The sequence below is a fragment of the Urocitellus parryii genome, chromosome 7 (assembly GCF_045843805.1).
Source record: "Urocitellus parryii isolate mUroPar1 chromosome 7, mUroPar1.hap1, whole genome shotgun sequence".
In the NCBI taxonomy this organism is placed as follows: Eukaryota; Metazoa; Chordata; class Mammalia; order Rodentia; family Sciuridae; genus Urocitellus; species Urocitellus parryii.
In genome coordinates, this window is record NC_135537.1 from 150,499,465 (window position 1) to 150,520,623 (window position 21,159).

Consider the following 21,159-nt stretch of genomic DNA (forward strand, 5'->3'; position numbering starts at 1 on the left):
TTTTACTAATTAATAGAACTAATGGTTTTGACTTTCAGTGATTTCACCACCATCAGCTTTCCCTACCATCATTTCCTAACAGGGAAAATAAGCCAACCCATATAATTGCACAATATCATTGCTTGAAAAACAAAACAAGATTTTCTTTTTATACGTAACAGCTTTAAAATTCACTCTGCTGGATAAGACATAAAATGTGTCAGACATTTAAGAACATGTCTTAGAGTCTTCCAGACTGGAGGTCTGAGTGGAGTTCTACCAAATAAGCAAAAGGCGCAGATCACCAAACAGCCCTATCAATCATGTACACAAAGGAAACAAGGGAAAGGGCACAGCAGGAAGACAAGAGAGTAGAAGGAACTAATGGTACCAAAATGAACAAAGAAGAAATTGTCTATTAAAGAAGGATTCTTAAATAGAAAGAAGTATCTTAGATTCAGTTATTAAAAATTAACAAGTGCCTACTATATGCCAGATACCATTTTAAAATAACTCAGTGAACCATTTTAAAATAACTCAGTGAACCAAAAGACAAAAATTTCTGACCTGAAGCTTATAATTCCACATACATTTGTGTGTTGGTGGGTGGGATGGTAAAGAGACAATAGACAACACTCATGTTAAGTAAGTTACGTGGTACACAAAGTAATATAGATAAAATTTCAGTGAAGATTAACAGATAGTAAGACATCAATAAAAACAACATTTATTGGGGATAGGGATTTGGCTCAAGCGGTAGCGTGCTCCCCTGGCATGCGTGCGGCCTGGGTTCGATCCTCAGCACCACATACAAACAAAGATGTTGTGTCCGCCGATAACTAAAGAATAAATATTTTAAAAATTTTCTCTCTCTCTCTCTCTCAAAAAAAAAAAAAAAAAAAAAAGGTAAGACACTAAAAGTCCAAAAACTGCCACCTAAATTAGACCAACCTTGCACTAATAAAGAAATAACTTCTTCTCAAACAAACAAGAAAATTAAAAACAAACAAACAAAAAAACATTTAATAAAAAGGATAATCTGAAAGAAAACCATGAGGAGATAGAATTACTATTAGAGTATAGAAAAATTTGTGTGGGGATGTTTCCCCTATTTCAGAAACAGCTAAAATATTTATATTATTACTCACTATTATTGTTTACCCAAGGAATGAAAAATGCTTGTTACCCCTTAAGCTACATCTGGATGCACATCAAGTAACATGCCTTTATAAAGTATGTCACTATGATACAATGGAACATAGCAAACATATCCCACATCTTGGTTTAGTGAAGGAACTCAGATTGTTTCCTCTCAGAAAGATAAATAGATTTTAGACTTCTTTTTTTTTTTTTTTTTTTACTTCCACATATCAGGCACAGGGAAATAGCTTTTTGGAGCTTTGGTTGAATTGCAGGGCCTTAAACAAGTATTTTACCTTCTCTAATATGCTTTCCTTCTTTGTGCAATGTACCTAATAACTACCTCTTAGGATTGTCTTGACAGTGAGATAACCAATGCAAATTACTCCACACAGGTCCTGATAAATAGCAGGCATTAAATGATTTAGTTTCTTTAATTACATAAATATTTTAAAACCAAAAGACTTCAGTTCAAATTCTAGCTGTTATTTATTTTTAAGCAACTAATTTTTTAAAAATATTTATTTCTTAGTTGTAGTTGGACACAATACCTTTATTTCACTTATTTATTTTTTTGTGGTGCTAAGGATCGAACCCAGGGTCCCGAATGTGTGAGGTGAGCCACAACCCTAGTCCCTGCAACTAATATTTAATTACAATCGTAACTGTGACAATTACAAAATGGGCGCAGTAATCCCTCTATTCTAGGACTACATTAAATACTTAAAAGTGTGAAGTACTTCATAAAATTATGAATTACTATAACTTGAAAAATCTACTTACAATGTTTAAAAACATGCTAGATTTGAATCTTTATGAAATGAAAGGTCTGATAAGCTGTATATCAATCACTACAGATAGGGTACTTATTGTATGATAAATTTTGCAAAAATTCACAGAAAATTATTACATTCAAGAGGTGTAAAAGAGAATACATAAAATTTTATGGATTACTAGATAAACTGTTACAATCCAATGTTAATTAGTATTAAAGATTCCAAAAGGTTAACTGCAGATACATTGCAAATAAATCAAAATAATTTATTATTTAACATAATATTTTATTAGTTAAAAAATTCTACTATGGTATTTAAATATACATATTTTGGGGTGCCAGGGATTGAACCTGGGACACTGAACTACTGAGCCATATCTCTAGCCATTTTTATTTTTTATTTTGAATTGCTTGGGGTGTTGCTAAATTGCTGAGACTGACTTGCATTTGTGATCCTCCTGCTTTAGCCCCCAGAGTCACTGGGATTACAGGCATGTACACCCAGCTTATTATGGTATTTTAAATTTTAAGTGAGTAGCCCTATGATGTTAAAAATCTTATGTGGTGGTGTACACTAGTAATCCCAGCAACTTGGCAAGCTCAGGCAGCAAGATTACCAGTTCAAGAACAGCCTCCTCAGCAACTTAGACAATCAGCCATGTAGGGAGACCCTGTCCAAAAAAAAAAAAAAGAAAGGAAAAGAAAAAAGAAAGGAGGGAGATGTAGTTCAGTAATAAAGTGATTCAGGGTTCAATCTCTAATACCTGCCTCTATCATAAAAAGGTTGGTCCACTAAACAACTTTTTGAGTCACAAACTATAGAAATGATCCCTAAAAGTCTTTGAGATTTTGAGTGGTTATTATGGCAAGACTAGAAGGCAGATTCAAAAAACTCTTCCCAATGTTAAAACCTAAGATTAGATTCTAGGGAGATAGAAGCAGCTGAAATTTTCCTGTTCTACTCTTCTAAGAATGAGAGGCAGAGAGGTATCAGGAAAAATCACTGGGGATAGATACATACATATATATATATAAATTTTTGATGTTGGGGGCTGAACACAGGTCCTAACACATGATAAACACACTCTCTACCACTAAGCTATACCGCCAAATGGATGGGGAGATATATATATATATATATATTTTTTTTAATATTTATTTTTTAGTTTAGTTGGACACAATACCTTTATTTGTTTGTATATGGTGCTAAGGATTGAACCCAGGGCCTCGTGCTTGCTAGGCGAGCGTGTTACTACTGAGCTACAACACCAGCTCAGATAGATATATTTTTAATTATTATGAAATAATTTGCGTACAGAGGCATTATTACTTCACTATTTTTGCTTTTATTTTGGTAAATACTTCTCTTTGTTACAAATCATATTGATTAAAAACAAATTCTTTCCTTGTTTTTAGAAGGAAATGATAAAAAAAAAGAAAGAAACAATTCATGTCATAGTTCTAGAAACACATATCCATTTCTCCCTTATTTAGGTTCTTGGCCTGTGTGTGTGTGTGTTTGTGTGTGTGTGTGTGTATGTACGCGCGCACAATCTAAAGATTTTACTAAGACTGGCTTTGAGGACTAGCAGATCTCACTTCTCTAACCACAACCCACATTGCCTTGCCTTTTCAGCAACCCTTTCTTCCCCATTCTCTTTTTTTTTTTTTTAAAGAATTTTTAATATTTATTTTTTAGTTCTCGGCGGACACAACATCTTTGTTGGTATATGGTGCTGAGGATCGAACCCGGGCCACACGCATGCCAGGCGAGCGCGCTACCGCTTGAGCCACATCCCCAGCCCCCCATTCTCTTCCATACTAAAATCTGGCTGGTTTTTAGTAAAGGATATTAGTGCTAAGAGAGGAAGTGCTATTTAAGTATGTGAAAGAAAATAAGAATTAGTGAAAGAAAATAAGAATTAGTGAAAGGAAATATTCTCTCAGGTTGTGGTTAGTAAAGAAACCATAATCTTTGGACCATGCATATGAATATGATGTGCATTCTCTTACATAGAACACTACTTTAATTTGATAAAGTCTTTTTTTCTTGAGAGAGAGAGAGAGAGAGAGAGAGAGAGAGAGAGAGAGAGAGAGAATTTTTTTTTTTCAGTTTTCGATGGACACAACATCTTTATTTTATTGTATGTGGTGCTGAGGATCGAACCCAGCGCTCTACACTTGCCAGGTGAGCGCATTCCTGCTTGAGGCACATCCCCAGCCCAAAAGTCTTAAAATAGTTTCAAGGAGCAAAAACAAGAACAGAAGGATAGAAAGGAAGAGGAGGAAGAAAGAAGACAAGGGGATTCACTAACCTCCAAATGACATTTACATGCTTTATTATTTAAACAAGCTCCCAAACAAAAGAAGAATTAGCAACTTAATTTACTTAGGAGTCTGTTTCAGTACCCTCTAACGTGGTTATCATCAATAGATAGTGAATCTTAAGAATAATTACCTGGATATGCATTTTAATTATTGCTTTTCCAATCAGAGTTGCACCGAAGAAGGTCCAAAAAGGTACAAGAAAATGTCCACATGTTATTCCAGCCAGATCAAACAGAGGATTTGGGATCTATCAACAGAGAGAGAGAGAGAAAGAAGGACTTCCATATATAATCCAAAGAACAATTTAATTTTATCACCTACTGGTATGTGATATTTTGCTGTCTTTTTTTTTTTTAACTTTTAAAAAATTCGTTCTTTTTAGTAGACTGTAGAATGTATTTTGACATACCATACATACATGGAGTGTAACTTCCCATTTTTGTGGTTGTTGCTGTAAATCTTGCTTATATACAAAACAGGTATGGGTTCCCAGGTTCCCTGGTCAGAATACCACACTGTTCAGAAAGTTAGGCAAGTATTCTAATGTGTCTCTAACCTGGGTCACTTATTCACCCCAGAGCTGTTTTGTTGTTTAGTATGCTTACAGCAAACTAAGCTGTCCTTTTGTTTCTATTACTTATGGTAAATGCCCCATCACCTGAGGAGTAGATGAAGCCCATGATGTATGGGAATTCAATCCCATTCAGTAGACTCTTGGTGGTCTGCTGGCTATTTTCTGTGATAAGGTATGAGCGAAGCTTTAAGATTATTTCTGTAGTGATTAGGGTTCTAAAAATCTTTAGTCTGAGCCAGGAATGGTAGTGTAGGCTTGAATCCCAGTAGCTCAGGAGGTTCAGACAGGAGGATTACAAGTTCAAAACCGGCCTCAGCAACTCAGTGAAACCCCGAGCAACTTAGTGAAACTCTGTCTCAAAATAAAAAATTAAAAAAATGGGCTGGGGATGTGACTCAGTGGTTAAGCACCCCTAGGTTTAATCCCTGGTACCCAAAAATAAAAAAAACAAAAAAGCTTTAGCCTGAACTACAAATATTATCTAGAAGTACTTAACACCATTCGCAAACATTCTAGTAAATTCACAAATATATTTATAGGTGGATGTGCTTATATTCTCAACATTTAAAAATTTATTATTTATATTTTATTTTAAGAGAGCTCAAGGCTGTGGAGCTAGGTGACATTTTTTTTTTGGGGGGGGGGGGTTGTTACCAGAGATTCAACTCAGGGACACTCAACCACTGAGCCACATCCCCAGTCCTATTTTGTATTTTATTTAGAGGTAGGGTCTCACTGAGTTGCTTAGCACCTTACTTTTGTTTAGGCTGATTTTGAACTTGTGATCTTCCTGCCTCAGGTTCCAGAGCCCCTGGGATTACAGGTGTGCTCCACAATGCCACGCACCCAGGTATATTTTAGAAAAAAAAAATCATGTATGGAAATATCAGAGCACACAGATTCAGATGATTTGAATATTCATTCCCAGAGAAAAAACTGATTCCCACATTTTAAGAATGATACAAGACAATTTTATGTAAAAATTCAGAGAAACCACAAGCTGTTTTCTCCCACAGTCCTTGTGGCTGTTGGCTGAACCATTTATAAGCCAATTAACTTTATTCAAGTGTTAGGTAAATAAACTGAAAGGAAAATTAGAATTAAAAGAACCATGGAGTTGCTTTGAAATTTTCCCTCAACTAGAAGATTTATTTTAGCTTAAATGTTGTCAACAAAATAATTAATAAATTCTTTTTTAACTTAAATCAAGGATGTAGAAATGTAAGTATTAAGAATATCCTAGAGCCAGGCATAGTGGTGCACACCTGTAATCCCAGCAGCTCAGGAGGTTGGGGCAGGAGGATTGCAAGTTCAAGGCCAGCCTTAGCAACTTAGTGAGGCACTAAGCAACTTAGTGAGACCCTGTCTCAAAAACAAAACAAAAACAAACAAGAAAAAATTCTTGGAGAACCGTATTGATCTTTTAAATTTATGTTAAAGTTTGTCTACATGTAATTAAATATAAAGAAGAGTGGCTAGGCCAGAGGCTAGGGAGGCTTAAGCAGGAGGAGCATGAGTTCAAAGCCAGCCTCAGCAAAAGTGACATGCTAAGCAACTCAGTGAGAGCCTGTCTCTAAATAAAACACAAAATAGGACAGGGATGTGGCTCAGTGGTTGAGTGCTCCTGAGTTCAATCCCCAGTACCCTCCCAAAAAATAAGAGTGGCTAAGAAGTGGATGTTCAGCAGTAAGAACAGGTATTGATGAGTGACAAAGAATAAGTGTCTTCTGCTTTAATAAATCAAAGGGACTTACATTTTCCCTAAGAATAATGAAAGTTAACTCTCTTCTTTACATGACTATGTATACTGATTTGTTAAGTACTATTCTAAGGGGTTTACATCCTTAACACATTAACCCGCCACGATAGTATGTGATATCATCATATCCATTTTACATATTTAAATACTGAGACAATTTAAATACTCAGCAATGTGTCTCAGGCAAACGGCCCTTAAATTAAAAACATTATAATAGGGATCTTGACTTAATCTCATTCTTCTGGTTTCCATAGTACCTTTCCATGTATTTCAATGGTCTTTCTCACTAGATTAAGAATCCTCAGGCTGGGGATGTGGCTCAAGCGGTAGCGCGCTCGCCTGGCATGCGTGCGGCCCGGGTTCGATCCTCAGCACCACATACCAACAAAGATGTTGTGTCTGCCGAGAACTAAAAAATAAATATTGAAAATTTTCTCTCTCTCCTCTCTCACTCTCTCTCTAATAAAAAAAAAAAAAGGCAGGATTAAAGACTTTGCATCTCTGCCTACATTTAAAAAAAAAAAAAGGATCCTCCTTCAGGAGAGGGAATGTAATTTTTTTACTTTTTCCCCCCCCCTTCCTCCCACCTTCTCTTTTTCTTAATACAGTGCAAGGGATCAAACGCAGGGCCTTGTAGATGCAAGGTGAGCATTCTACCACTGAACTAAGCCCCCAGTCCATGTTTTATTTCTTACTCCCAGAATTCAAGGGTTGATAAAAAGCTTATAAAGCACAACAAAAAACGGGTGAATATTATGTGCTTGGCACTGAATTTGTTATATTATAATCGGGTTTTTTGGCTAGGGATTGAACACAAGGGTTCTTAATCACTGAGCCACATTCCCAGCCATCCCGCCCCCACCTTTATTTTAAATTTTGAGACAGGGTCTTGCTAAGTTGCTTACAGCCTCCCTAAATTGCTAAAGTGGCTCTGAAACTGTGATCCTCCTGCCTCAGCCTCCTGATCTATGGGATTATTTATGTAAGCTACTATGCCCAACCTATATATAGTATCTTAAATCCTCAATATTTCTAGTATTGCCCAGATAAAAAGATAGTAATTTAGGCATATATATATATCTTAAAATATCTCTATGATGATGATAACATAAGTATTCTACCACTGAGCTACATCCTCAGCCCAATATTGTCTCTCTCTTTTATATATATATGCTGAGGATCGAATCCAGTGCCTCACGCAAGCTAGGCAAGCGCTCTACCACTGAGTCACAACCCCAGCCCCCAAATATTGTCTCATTTGTTCTTACTGAAGAAAGTCTTTTATGTCTGAAGCCATCACTGTGTTATAATATACTTAAAAGCCAATAATCAAGGTTGTGAATTTATTCAACATATAGGTACACATTTGTTCAATGATTCACAAAATTCATATGCAATAAAATGATAGCATTTAGAAAAATTTCTCACTTTTAATACAATTCACTTACTGAAGCACAGGCCAAAATTCCAAAAAATCCAACCTTTTGTACTAGGTTTTGAACTGCCAGTTTAGCCCTCGAGGCAAAGTCCTATAAAAAGAAGGATTTTGAAATATTAATGTAAACTACAAAAAGAAAGGAAAGAGAGCTCTTTATGAAATTTATTGTATTGAGTATCTCACAATTTAATAATAATTGATTCATTTAATGGGTAAGATAAATAATTAATAGCATCACAGCAGGCTGTTCACTGGAAAACATGCAAATAAAATCTTGACAAAATATTACATCCTTCAACTCAGCATATTCAAGAATAAATCCAAACACCATCACTCTAGTTTTAGGATTCTCTCTGAATTTTCTAGGGATGAACAAAATATCGAAAATGAACCACATATCAACTTGTTCTGTTGCAAATAATGGCTGACACATCTTTCTATTTTTCCTTCTACAATTTGCCAGATGTAATACTCAATTGATGTTAGGGTAGAAAATCAGAAATTTTCAAGACAATCAATGAAGACATCTAAGCTAATCATTAATCAGAAGAGGGAAATAATGATTATGTGGCAAAAACTAAGCATTCCTTATTTGAAAAGCAAGATGATGCCTTACATTTGCACAGCTTCCATTATTTTATAAACTGTTTTCACAAACATTTTATTTGAGCCTTTCAACAATCTTGGGGTGGTAAGTAGAGGAGACAGAATTACAGCCAACTTATAAACCACAAAAACCATAACCTTTATACAACCCATAAAAGTTTAGGGCGCAAGATGTAAAATTAGTAACGGAAAAAAATGAGAACTGATTCAATCTTTAGACTCTGAAATCTGTGGGGTTCTTTCGTGGTGGTGGTGGTGGTGGTGTGTGTGTGATGCTGGGGACTGAACCCAGGGCCTTGTGCATGTGAGGCAAGCACTCTGCCAACTGAGCTATATCCCCAGCCCTGTGCTTTTTATTATATTATGCTTTTCTAAGCTGAAACCTGTATTGAACTGGCTATTTCCATAATTTTCTTCTTTCAATATATTGATGGCACACTTATTTATATCTATTTCTATCATGTTTTTTCTTCATAGAAATCTCAGTCTTAAATTGGATTCTTTTTTTTTGTTTTAAAATAGCATATGCTCTAATGCAAATTCCAAGTTTATATGACTGAAAAAAATAGCTAATACATAAATGTCCGTTTAAATTTTTTTTGTAGACAATGGACACAATATTTTTGTTTTTATTGAGTTTTACATGATGCCAAGGATTGAACCCACTGCCTCATACATGCTAAGCAAGTGCTCTACTGAGCTACAACCCCAGCCCCAAATGTCCATTTAAAAATTATTTTAATATATATTTTTTAGTTGTAGATGAACACACAGTATCTTTATTTATTTTTACATGGTGTTGAGGATTGAACTTAGTGCCTCAAGCATGCGAGGCAAGCGCTTTACCAGTGAGCTACAGCCTCAGCCCTCCCAAATGTCCATTTTTTAAAAATATCTTTTTAGTTACAGGCAGACACAGGACATTTATTTATTTGTTTATTTTTATATGGTGCTGAGGATTGAACCCAGTGCCTCACAGATGCTAGGTGAGCGCTCTACCATCGAGCTATAAACCCAGCCCTACAAATGTCCATTTAAAATAGTCTTCACTTCATAGAACCTAGTTAAGGATATAAAAGGTGACAATACAGATGCTAGAAGGCTATTTCACATCTTGGTAGAAGATCTAAAACTAGGAAAGCAAACTAGTTGAAGATATACTTCTCTAATCCACACAGTTTAATGTATTCCCAATTAAAAAATACTTTGATCGATAATATTATGTAGTACCAAGTTAACATAATAATCATTACCAAAATTTAGGGAAAAAATCTCCTATTTGCTGGGGATGGAAAAAAGATTAAATAAACTGTATTTAAGAAGATATTATAAACACTTTCAAATTCACATATATATGCTTTCAAAGTTAAACATTAACTCAATTCCACAACAAAATTTTGCAATTTATATATTTCTTTCCAAAGAGATTCATTTTTTTTTTTTTTTTTTTGGTGTGTGTAGGGGTAGGGTATTGAACCCTGGAATACTTAACCACTGTGCTACATCCCCAGTCCTTTTAATTTTTTATCTTGAGATGGGGTCTCATCGAATTGATTAGGGCCTCCCTAAGTTGCTGAGGCTGGCTTTGGATTTGGGGTCCTCCTTTCTCAGCTTCCAGAATTGCTGGGATTATAGGTGTGTGCCACTACCCTTGCCTAAAATTCATTTTGTTTTAGAGAGAGAAGGGGGGGGGGAAAGAGAATTTTTAAATATTTATTTTTAATTTTTCGGTGAACACAACATCTTTATTTTATTTCTATGTGGTGCTGAGGATCGAACCCAGCGCCCCGCGCATGCCAGGCAGGCGCGTTACCACTTGAGCCACATCCCCAGCCCTTCATTTGTTTTTTGATAGTAGGCTTACTTTAAAAAGACTTTTTTTTTTTCATTGTAGATGGACACAATATCTTTATTTATTTATTTTTATGTGGTGCTGAGGATCAAACCCAGCGTCTCACGTGTGCGAGGCAGGTACTCTACCACTAAGCCCCAACCCCAGTCCCAGGTTTTTGTTTCTTTTTTAAATTTTTTTTAGTTTTCAATGGACTTTATTTTATGATGCTGAGAATAGATCCTATGCCTCACATATGTTAGCAAGCACTCTACCACTAAGCCACAATCCCAGCTCAGGTTTACTTTTTCAGTAAGTCAATTATGTCAGGTTTAATATCTATATATATATATTTTTTTATTCAATTTACATCTAAGGTTTTTATCATTTCATGAAAAGTGTATTTCCCATGTAATATTAACATAATTGCTTATTTTCTTCATACACATGTAGAAAATTGCACATGAAGTATGTTCAAGGTAATAATAAAACTGAGTTAAGTTTAATGTTTGTTTTCATTTACTTTGACCTTATATATTGCTTTGACAATACGGGAACTATTGGACTAATTTTTTTCATCTGTAAGATCATGTTACCAAAATTTCATAAAATTAGCTATGTTTGTTTCAACTTATTTTACCCCAAATGCAGATTGCAGAATCACGTCGGTTACACATCCACAATCTTACATATTGTCCTATTAGTAATTGTTGTATTCTGCTACCTTTCCTATTCCCTACTATCCCCCCTCCCCTTCCCTCACATCTTCTCTCTCTACCCCATCTACTGTAGTTCATTTCTCTCCTTGTTTATTTTCCCATTCCCCTCACAACCTCTTATATGTAATTTTGTATAGCAATGAGGGTCTCCCTTCATTTCCATGCAATTTCCCTTTTTTCTCCCTTTCCCTCCCATCTCATGTCTCTGTTTAAAGTTAATCTTTTCTTCCTGCTCTTCCTCCCTACTCTGTTCATAGTTGCTCTCATTATATCAAAGAAGACATTTGGTATTTGTTTTTTAGGGATTGGCTAGCTTCACTAAGCAGAATCTGCTCTAGTGCCATCCATTTCCCTGCAAATTCCATGATTTTGTCATTTTTTAGTGCTGCGTAATATTCCATGGTGTATAAATGCCACATTTTTTTATCCATTCATCTATTGAAGGGCATCTGGGTTGGTTCCACAGTCTAGCTATTGTGAATTGTGCTGCTATGAACATCGATGTGGCAGTATCCCTGTAGCATGCTCTTTTAAGGTCTTCAGGGAATAGTCCGAGAAGGGCAATAGCAGGGTCAAATGGTGGTTCCATTCCCAGCTTTCCCAGGAATCTCCCTACTGCTTTCCATATTGGCCGCACCAATTTGCAGTCCCACCAGCAATGTACAAGTGTACCCTTTTCCCCACATCCTCGCCAGCACTTGTTGTTTGACTTCATAGTGGCTGCCAATCTTACTGGAGTGAGATGGTATCTTAGGGTGGTTTTGATTTGCATTTCTCTGACTGCTAGAGATGGTGAGCATTTTTTCATGTACTTGTTGATTGATTGTATATCCTCCTCTGAGAAGTGTCTGTTCAGGTCTTTGGCCCATTAATTTATTGGGTTATTTGTTATCTTATTGTCTAATTTTTTGAGTTCTTTGTATACTCTGGATATTAGGGCTCTAATCTGAAGTGTGAGGAGTAAAAATTTGTTCCCAGGATGTAGGCTCCCTATTTACCTCTCTTATTGTTTCTCTTGCTGAGAAAAAACTTTTTAGTTTAAGTAAGTCCCATTTGTTGATTCTTGTTATTAACTCTTGTGCTATGGGTGTCCTATTAAGGAATTTGGAGCCCGACCCCACAATATGTAGATCGGAGCCAACCTTTTCTTCTGTCAGACGCATATTCTTTGATTTGATATCAAGCTCCTTGATCCATTCTGAGTTAACTTTTGTGCATGGTGAGAGAAAGGGATTCAGTTTCATTTTGTTGCATATGGATTTCCAGTTTTCCCAACACCATTTACAACTTTACATTTCTATGGTTGTACACAATGTAGTGTCGCACCATATGTGCAGTCATACATGTACCTAGGATAATGATGTCCATCTCATTCCACCATCTTTCCTACCCCCATATCCCCTCCACATTCTTCCCTCCCTTTGCCCCATCAAAATTCCTCCATTTTTCACATGTCCCCCCCATCATGGATCTGCATCCCCTTATTAGAGAGAGCATCTGGCCTTTGGTTTTTGGGAATTGGCTTACTTCACTTAGCATGATATTCTCCAACTCCATCCATTTACCTACAAATTCCATAATTTTTTTCTCTTTTAAGAGAAAGCCTATATTTTGGAACCAATTTTTTGCCACATGTACAGCAGATATAGCGTTAATCTCCAGGATATATAAAGAACTCAAAAAAACTTGACATCAAAAAAATAAACAACCTAATCAATAAATGGGCTAAGGAGCCGAAGAGACACTTCTCAGAAGATATACATTAAATCAACAAATATATAAAAAAAAATGATCAACATCTCTAGTAATTAGAGAAACACAAATCAAAACTAAGATATCATCTCATGCCAGTCAGAATGGCAGTTATCCAGAATACAGATAATGTATAAATGTTGGCAAGGATGTGGGGGAAAAGACACACTCATTCATTGCTGGTGGAACTGCAAATTGGTGCAACCAATCTGGAAACCAATTTTAGAAAACTTGGAATGGAACCGCCATTTGACCCAGCTATCTATCTCACTCCTTGGTCTATACTCAAAGTACTTAAAATCAGCATACTATAGTAATGCAGCCAAACAATGTTTATAATAAGCAGCTCAATTCACAATAGCTACACTGTGGAAGCAACCTAGAAGCCCTTTAAGAGATGAATGAATAAAGAAACTGTAGTACCCATTTGAATCAAATGTATGATATGTCAAGATCATTGTATTGTCTCGAGCAAATAATAAAAAATAAAAATTTAAAAAAAAAGAAACTGTAGTATATATTATACACAATGGAATATTACTCAGGTTTAATTTTTAAACAATTTAATGACTGCATCAAAGGTCATTTTCTACTTTTATTCAGATTTCTAACCTAAAATAATTAAAGTTTTTCCTCTTTCTCTCTCTTTATTTATTTTTGGTGCTAGGGAACCGACCTTGGGGCCTGGTGCTTACTAGGTAAGCACTCTACCATTCAGCTACATCCCCTTCCTGACAACCTATTTTTTAGTAAATGAATTTTCCAAGTCAGACGTATGGGAGAATAGTTTTCCTCCTATGAACTAGGTGAGTACTCTATCACTGAGCTATATCACCAGCCCTAGAATCTTGTACTTATTTAAATCAATTGATTAATAGTACCACCATTTGAAAATGATGGTATTTTTTTTACTATAGAGATAAATAAAACAAATTTAGATCAGCAAGGAGATATAATCATTCTCTTTGTGAAATTTGTGTAAAGAAAAAATGATTCAACATTATACACATCACCCAATATACTAATATTGGCCTACCTTATCTACCTTTTTTTCTTTGCTTCTACAAAAAAAGATACTTCAGGCTACAGAAGTTTAAAGAAACATGTTTCCTTTTGTAAAATTTAAAAATTTTTTTGAGATGGTGGTTTCACTACCTTTTCCAGGATGGCCTTGAACTCATCATATTCCTGCCTCAGCTCAGATTTTACAGGTGTGCCCTACTGCACTGGTAAGAAACATGTTGTTTAAAAAAAACCTGAAAAAGACAACAATTCAATACAGGGACCATTACTAGTAAAGGAGAATAATAAGTAAGGAGTAATTTTTTTCCCCTTTGGGGCAGAATCTCTTAAGAGAAATTAGGCAAGAACAAAGGAAAACAGACTCCCTGTTCTTTTAGATGCCTGAGTGCCCACCATCAGTTATCCTTAAGGGTGCTTCAAGAATCTTTATTTCAGTGAAAAGAGTTAATTTATTCAAACAAGTAAAAGTAGAAACTTCCTTTAACCTTTTTTTCTTTTTTAAATTTGAAGCTGCTTTGTATTATGACAAAAGCTAGCAAAGTGCCTTTTTAATAGGGATTTTTACTTTTTAGAAATGGTGAAAGTTATCTACTAAAAATGGATCTCATAAATTTTACCATGTATTTAAACACACATAGTGACCATGGTACTTTCAGTTCCTATATTTTTTCCCCAGTCTTTCACAATATTCTCAGAAATATAATTACATACCAAATAATCCATAAACATTAACTGAAATTAAACTAATATGAAATCTACACAGTTGTTTTCATCACAAGAGATAAACAATAGCTGAATATGCAGTTTGATGGGTTATTTTCCTTGCCAGTATAACAATAAATACAAACAAAAACTCAGAGAAACACCGTTAATATTTGTACCAAATCTAAAATATTTTACAATAACTCACAAAGTAACTCATGCTTAGATTTCATAAATAATTATATTTTGTTTTTTTATTTTAAATTTATTTTAATATTGAGGTCATATAAGTAAAGCTTACTCATTTTTTTAAAAATATTTTTTAGTTGTCAATGGAACTTTATTTTATTTATTTATACGTTGTGCTGAGAATCCAACCCAGTGCCTCACACATGCTAGGCAAGTGCTCTACACTGAGTAACAACCCCAGCCCCTTCATATATTTTAAAGGCTTTATTTAAAAAAAAAAAATTTTGGGGGGGGGGGGTTGGGGTTAGACTGAATTCATGCCTTGAAGTGCTCTATCACTGAAACACTCCCAGCCCTAAAAACTTTTATAGCAGCTCAATTCATCAATTTCAATTCACTGAAACATTGTTGATTATCCAAAATATTCTACATGTTAAACATAATTTTACTTTTCTTGCTGAATTATAGTTTTAAAAGTTCTTTATTTTCTTAAAGCCATTTCAGTACTTTTTCATCATGTGTATAATTTGGCAGCTCTTTTCATGTTGATTTCATAATAATATTGCTCATGAATTAAAATACTTTTATTCCTATGTGACTTTAAAATATAAACAGGGAGGGGCTGGGATTGTGGCTCAGCGGTAGAGAGCTCGCCTAGCACTGGAGGGATCCGGGTTTGATCCTCAGCACCACATAAAAATAAAGGCATTGTGTTGTGTCCATCTACACCTAAAAAATAAATGTTTTTTAAAAATATATAAAGAGGGAGATTTTAACTTATTGTATATTATTTGCCAATAAACTTGACTTTACTCACACCCACTACTGAATGTCACCAAAAAAACCCTCTTGTTTTTTTTTAAGGTTTTATGCCAACCACTTGATTTTCTACTGAGCTATATTACCACCTGGAAATATCTTTTTTTTTTTTTGGTACTAGGTATTGAATCCAATGGCACTTAACCACTGAGCCACATCCCCAGCCATTTAAATTTTTTTTTTTTTTAAATCAAGATAGTGTCTCCCTAAGGTGCTTAGGGCCTCACTAAATTGCTGAGGTTGGCCTCAAATTTGTGATCCTCCTGTCTCAGCCTCCCAAATTGATGGGATTACATGTATGTATCACCATATCTGGCAAAACCCCCTCCTTTTACTACAGTTTAACAGAACCATTTAACAAATTGAACAAAATTAACTGTTTTGTTTTTGTCTAAAAATAATCCAAGTCAAAATATGTACGAAAAATAATATTTTTGAGAAAAAATAGACAAGATTACTAAAAAAATTGGTATGTTAGGTATTCAATACATCAAGTTAAATAACAAAGAAAATTAATGTTTAATTTTATAGTTTTGAAGTATACATGGGAACAATGAAGCAAGTTCAATTTGGTTACTTCCTCAACTGTCATTCTTCATTTTTTTCAAAAAAATCTGTACAACTAAAAACAAATTCCTTTTAATAGTTTCATTTCTCTGTATTTACATTTCACAACTTTTGCTTATTTCACAATTTTAAGTGCCTGAGAGAACATTTTCATTCTCTAAATCTTCTTAAATAAATAACACACATAAAATGTATCATTTTCTACTTTTTTCAAAGAAATAAATAACTTATAGGTAAATAAAATTACTTTAATCACCACACCCACAGTGACTGTATATAACAAATTCTATTTCTCCTTAACCCCCACCGCAATACTGAGGACTAAACCCAGGGATTCTTTACCACTAAGGTACATCCCCATTCCTTTTTATTTTTTAGTGCCTGGGATTGAACCCAGGGGTGCTTAATCACTGAGCGATATACCAGTTCTTTTTTTGTAAATTTTAAAATCAAATAAAATGTTTATATATTTATTTATTGGTACCAGGGATTGAACCCAGGGCACTTAACCACTGACCCACATCCCCAGCTCTTTTTTATTTTTTGAGACAGGGTCTGGCTAAATTGCTAAGGCTGGTCTTACAATCTTTCTGAGTCACTGGGATTACCAGCATGTGCCATGGATTCCAGATATATTTTTTCCTTTACCTTAGAAAGATATTTATGATTGAGAGAGAAGAGAAATAACAAGGCTAGTAATTATATGAGTTTCCAAATGCTAATCTATGAATCTAATGTCAGCTTAATCTAAATATATAAAATAACAATTAACTTCAAATGATATCAACAAACCTTATTCATGATGATTCCCACACGAAAAGTCCTCTTTAAAAACACAAAAAATCACTTCTGGAAAAAAATGTGTTCATTTAATATGTTACAGAAGTTTAAATTGCCTGCCTTCATAACTCATTATATGTTAAAATTTCTGCTGACCTAATAATGTTCTTGGATTTGGTCCTGAAGTGGCTCTAAAGGCAATATTAAAAATCACAGAGCAACTGTTTCAATAATTCTTTGTGAATAAGTTTATGTTAAAATACACCTCATTTGTGATGTTCTTGTGCCACCTTGAAATTGCTCACTGGTTCCTATGTCCTAGTTAATTAAGTATGTGTGCCAAGCAACTAAAACTCTATTAAGCAGAAATGGAATTAAACAGTAATGATTTAATATTATAAACTGTTTCAGCATGGTGAACAACTCTGAAATAATAATTTATTATTCTGTCCCTGACCCAGCATGGTGGTGCATTCCTTAATTTTAGCAACTCGGAAGATGGGAGGCAGAAAGATCATAAGTTGGAGATCAACCTTGGCAACTTAGTGAGACCTTGTTTCAAAATTTAAAAAATGAAAAGGACTGGTAATGTAGCTCAGTGGTAGAGCTCCCCTGGGTTCAGTCCCTAGTACTAAATAGAAGAAAATAAACAAACAAGTTAAAAAAGGACTAGGGATGTAGCTCTGTAGTAAACTGCCCCTGAGTTTAATCATCAGCACCTAAATAAATAAATACATAAAAAATAAAAGAGCAGGCTGGGGGTGTGGCTCTGAGCACTTACTATGTACAAGGCCCTGGGTGTGATTGCCAGAACTGCAAATAAAAAAAAAAAATGATAAAAAATATAGATAATTAGAGTACACAAAATATTTTCTTATTCTTGATTTCCTCAACAATATCATTAAAGTAATTACATATATATGTTTAAATTTGCCATCTTTTAAAAAATTATTCATTTTTTAGTTGTAGGTGGACATAATATCTTTATTTCATTTTTATGTGGTGTCGAGGTTTAAACCCTGTGCCTCACACATGCTAGGCGAGCACTCTACCACTGAGCCACAACCACAGTTCCAATCTGTTTTTTAATTATAACATTTTAATACATCATTAATACAATATAATTTTAATATATAATTTAATCTGGTTTTTAATTAATTTCTGATTAGGGAATAAATTCTAGAATTATAATAAAGTAGGGATTTAAAAAACTTTTTGAGTTATAGTTGGACATAATAACTTTATTTATTTTTGTATTTTTATTTAAAGACAATGTCTCACTTAATTGCTTAGCACCTCACAATCTCTGAGGCTGGCTTTGAACTCGTTGTGTTCCTCCTGCCTCAGCCTCCAGAGCTGCTGGGATTAAAGTCATGCACCACCGTGCCCGGCTCTATTTCTTTCTTTATTTTTATGTGGTCCTGAGATTGAACCCAGTGCCTCACATGTGCTAGGCAAGCGCTCTACCACTGAGCCACAACCACAGCCCAAGTAGGGATTTTTTTGTGGTGCTGGGGATTGAACCCAGGGCCTTAGAACATATAAGCACATCCTACTAAATACCTCAAATCATCTCTACATTACTTATAATGCTTAGTATAATGTTAATGCTATGCAAATACTTGTTATACTGTACTGTATTTTAATTTGTGTGTATGTACATGGTGGGGGGAGGGAAGGCTGGGGACTGAATCCAGAATTTCATGGATTCTAGGCAAATATTCCACCACTTAGCTATATCCCCAGTCTGATTTGTACTATTGTTATCAATGCATTATTATATTTTATTGCCTTTTCTTTCCTAAATATTTTTAATTAGTGGTTGGCTAAATCTAGTTGATATGAAATGCTGACTATAGTTAGTAAATTTTATGTTACTAACTATAAGATGTTGTATTACAAAATGCACAAATATTTAGCAAGAAAGAATGATCAGAACTGAATTGTGAAACTACTGAAGATGAGAAATTTTAACATCCACCCAATGGTTTTAACAGTTGATGGTCAACCATAAAATCAGAGGAGAGCATTAGAATTTTTATATATGTATATATCAGATATTAGGGTAAAACAATAATTGTTATAGAATACATAAATTGAATGAGTCAGAAAGGAATGGAAATTTTTTTTTTCTGAAAAATAATTTGAGACTTTCTTTTCTGTCTCTTTCTTTCTTTTTTGTAGTACTGGGGAGTGAACACGGGCACTGAGCTACATTCCCAATTCTTTAAATTTTGTTTAAATTTTGTGAAAGTATTCTCATATAGTGCAATTTCTTTTAAACTAAATCGCACTGTGAAAATCTAGTTGGAACAAACAGAATAAAACTGTAAGATCACACAAATAAATACTATTTGCTATGGTTTGAATGTCCACTGTAGTAGTTACAAATTTGATTTCCCCATGCAACACAGCTGAGAGAAGGAGCCCTTAAGAGGTGATCAAGGTCATGCAGGCTCTGTCCTCATAAATGGATCAAAGCCACCAGGAGTGGGTCAGTTATAAAAGGAAAGAGTTTGATTCCCTTTTTCCTCTCTTCTGTCATGTGATGCCTTTCACCATGTTAACATACAGTAAGAAAGCCCTTACCAGATATGGCCCCTACATCTTGGACTTTGCACCATCCAGAACCAAGAGCCAAATAAACTTGTATTGTTTATATTTACCCACTTTGTGGCAGTCTGTTATGGAAGGAGAAAACAATCTAAAATACTATTTATTAGAGTATTTTATTTCAGTTACACAAACCCATGGATTCTACAACGTGAGTACAATATATTCTTGTACCATGGTCTATAGTTAAAAAACCCAACACCACCCCAAAGTCACTGAGTAAAAGTAATGACCAAAAGTAATTCATGGTACTTCAAAAGTTATGTGAGAACAGGGCTGGGATGTAGCACCATAGCAGAGTGCTTGCCTATATATGCAGGGCCTTGGGTTTGATCCCTAGCACCACAAGAAATAGACAGATTTAAAATTAAAAAGTAAGAACTGATCAGTATATTTTTTGGGGTGGTGGTGGTGGGTGCCAGGGATTGAACCCAGGGGCACTAGGCCACTGAGCCACATCCCCAGCTCTATTTTGTATTTTATTTAGAGACAGGGTCTCACTGAGTTGCTTATGCGTCTTGCCATTGCTCAGGCTGTCTTTGAACTCTGGATCCTCCTGTCTCAGCTTTCTGAGCTGCTGGGATTACAGGTGTGCACCCCTTTTCCCGGTCTGATCAGTATGTTTTTTTCTCTTAAAAAATATATGAAGGTGAGGTGTGTTGGTGCTTACCTGTAATCCCTGTGAGTCAGGAGGCTGAGACAGAAGGATTGGCCAGGTTTAGCAACTTAGTGGGATCTTGTTTCAAAATAAAAAAATAAAAAGGTATGGTGATACAGCTCAGTGGTAAAACACTCTGGGTTCAATCCCCAGTATAAAAACCAAGTAATTTATTTTGGACAACACACACTTCAGAATACTGTGCTAAGAAGAAGTCATTAACTATTTCTGCATTAAGGTCAGGCTTACAAGGATTTCCGTATGTACAGATGTATTTATTTATTATGTGGGGTGGGGAGTAGGGAATAGTACAAGTATTTTTCAAACTATATAGGTACAACATATATACAGTATACAAACATAAAATGTACATCTTGATGGGATTTTACAAAGAATACACCCATGTAACTACAACTGAGATCTAGAGACAATACATGACCATAACCCCAGAAACTCCACTGGTGGCATTCCTAGTAATTATTTCTTCCCCCAGAATAACCACTATGATCGACTTGTTACTACAGTTTTAGCTTTTCCTATTTTTGAACTTTATATAAATGGAGTTATATAGTATGTCCTCTTTTTAATTTTTATTTATTTATTTTTATGTGGTGCCCAGCCCAGTATGTCCTCTTTTATGCCTGGCTTCTTATGGCTCAATATCATGTTCAGTTGATTCAAACATACTGCTGCATGTAGCAGTAACCAACCTGTTCTCATTGCTATATGTTATGCTATTGTGTGGATACACCACAACTTATTCTACTGTTGATATACATCAGCATTGTTTCCAATTTGGGGCTACTATAAATAATGCTGCTATGAATGCTGCTGAATAAGTCTTTTTGCACAACTTTCTGGTAGATATAGCCCTACAAATGGAATGAAATGTATATGTTTAATGTTA

At 34.9% G+C, this 21,159-nt stretch overlaps 1 protein-coding gene across 1 annotated transcript in view; it reads right to left on the minus strand.

Moving 5' to 3' along the window:
- The window catches only part of Vmp1 (vacuole membrane protein 1), a 115,885-nt gene that overhangs the window by 21,101 nt on the left and 73,625 nt on the right, over positions 1 to 21,159 (minus strand). Inside the window, exons 8-9 of the mRNA XM_077801351.1 lie at positions 8,037 to 8,084; positions 4,353 to 4,469 (exon numbers count right to left, since the gene is read on the minus strand). Of these exons, the coding sequence (XP_077657477.1) occupies positions 4,353 to 4,469; positions 8,037 to 8,084 (165 nt within the window). The remainder of the gene's footprint in view (positions 1 to 4,352; positions 4,470 to 8,036; positions 8,085 to 21,159) is intronic.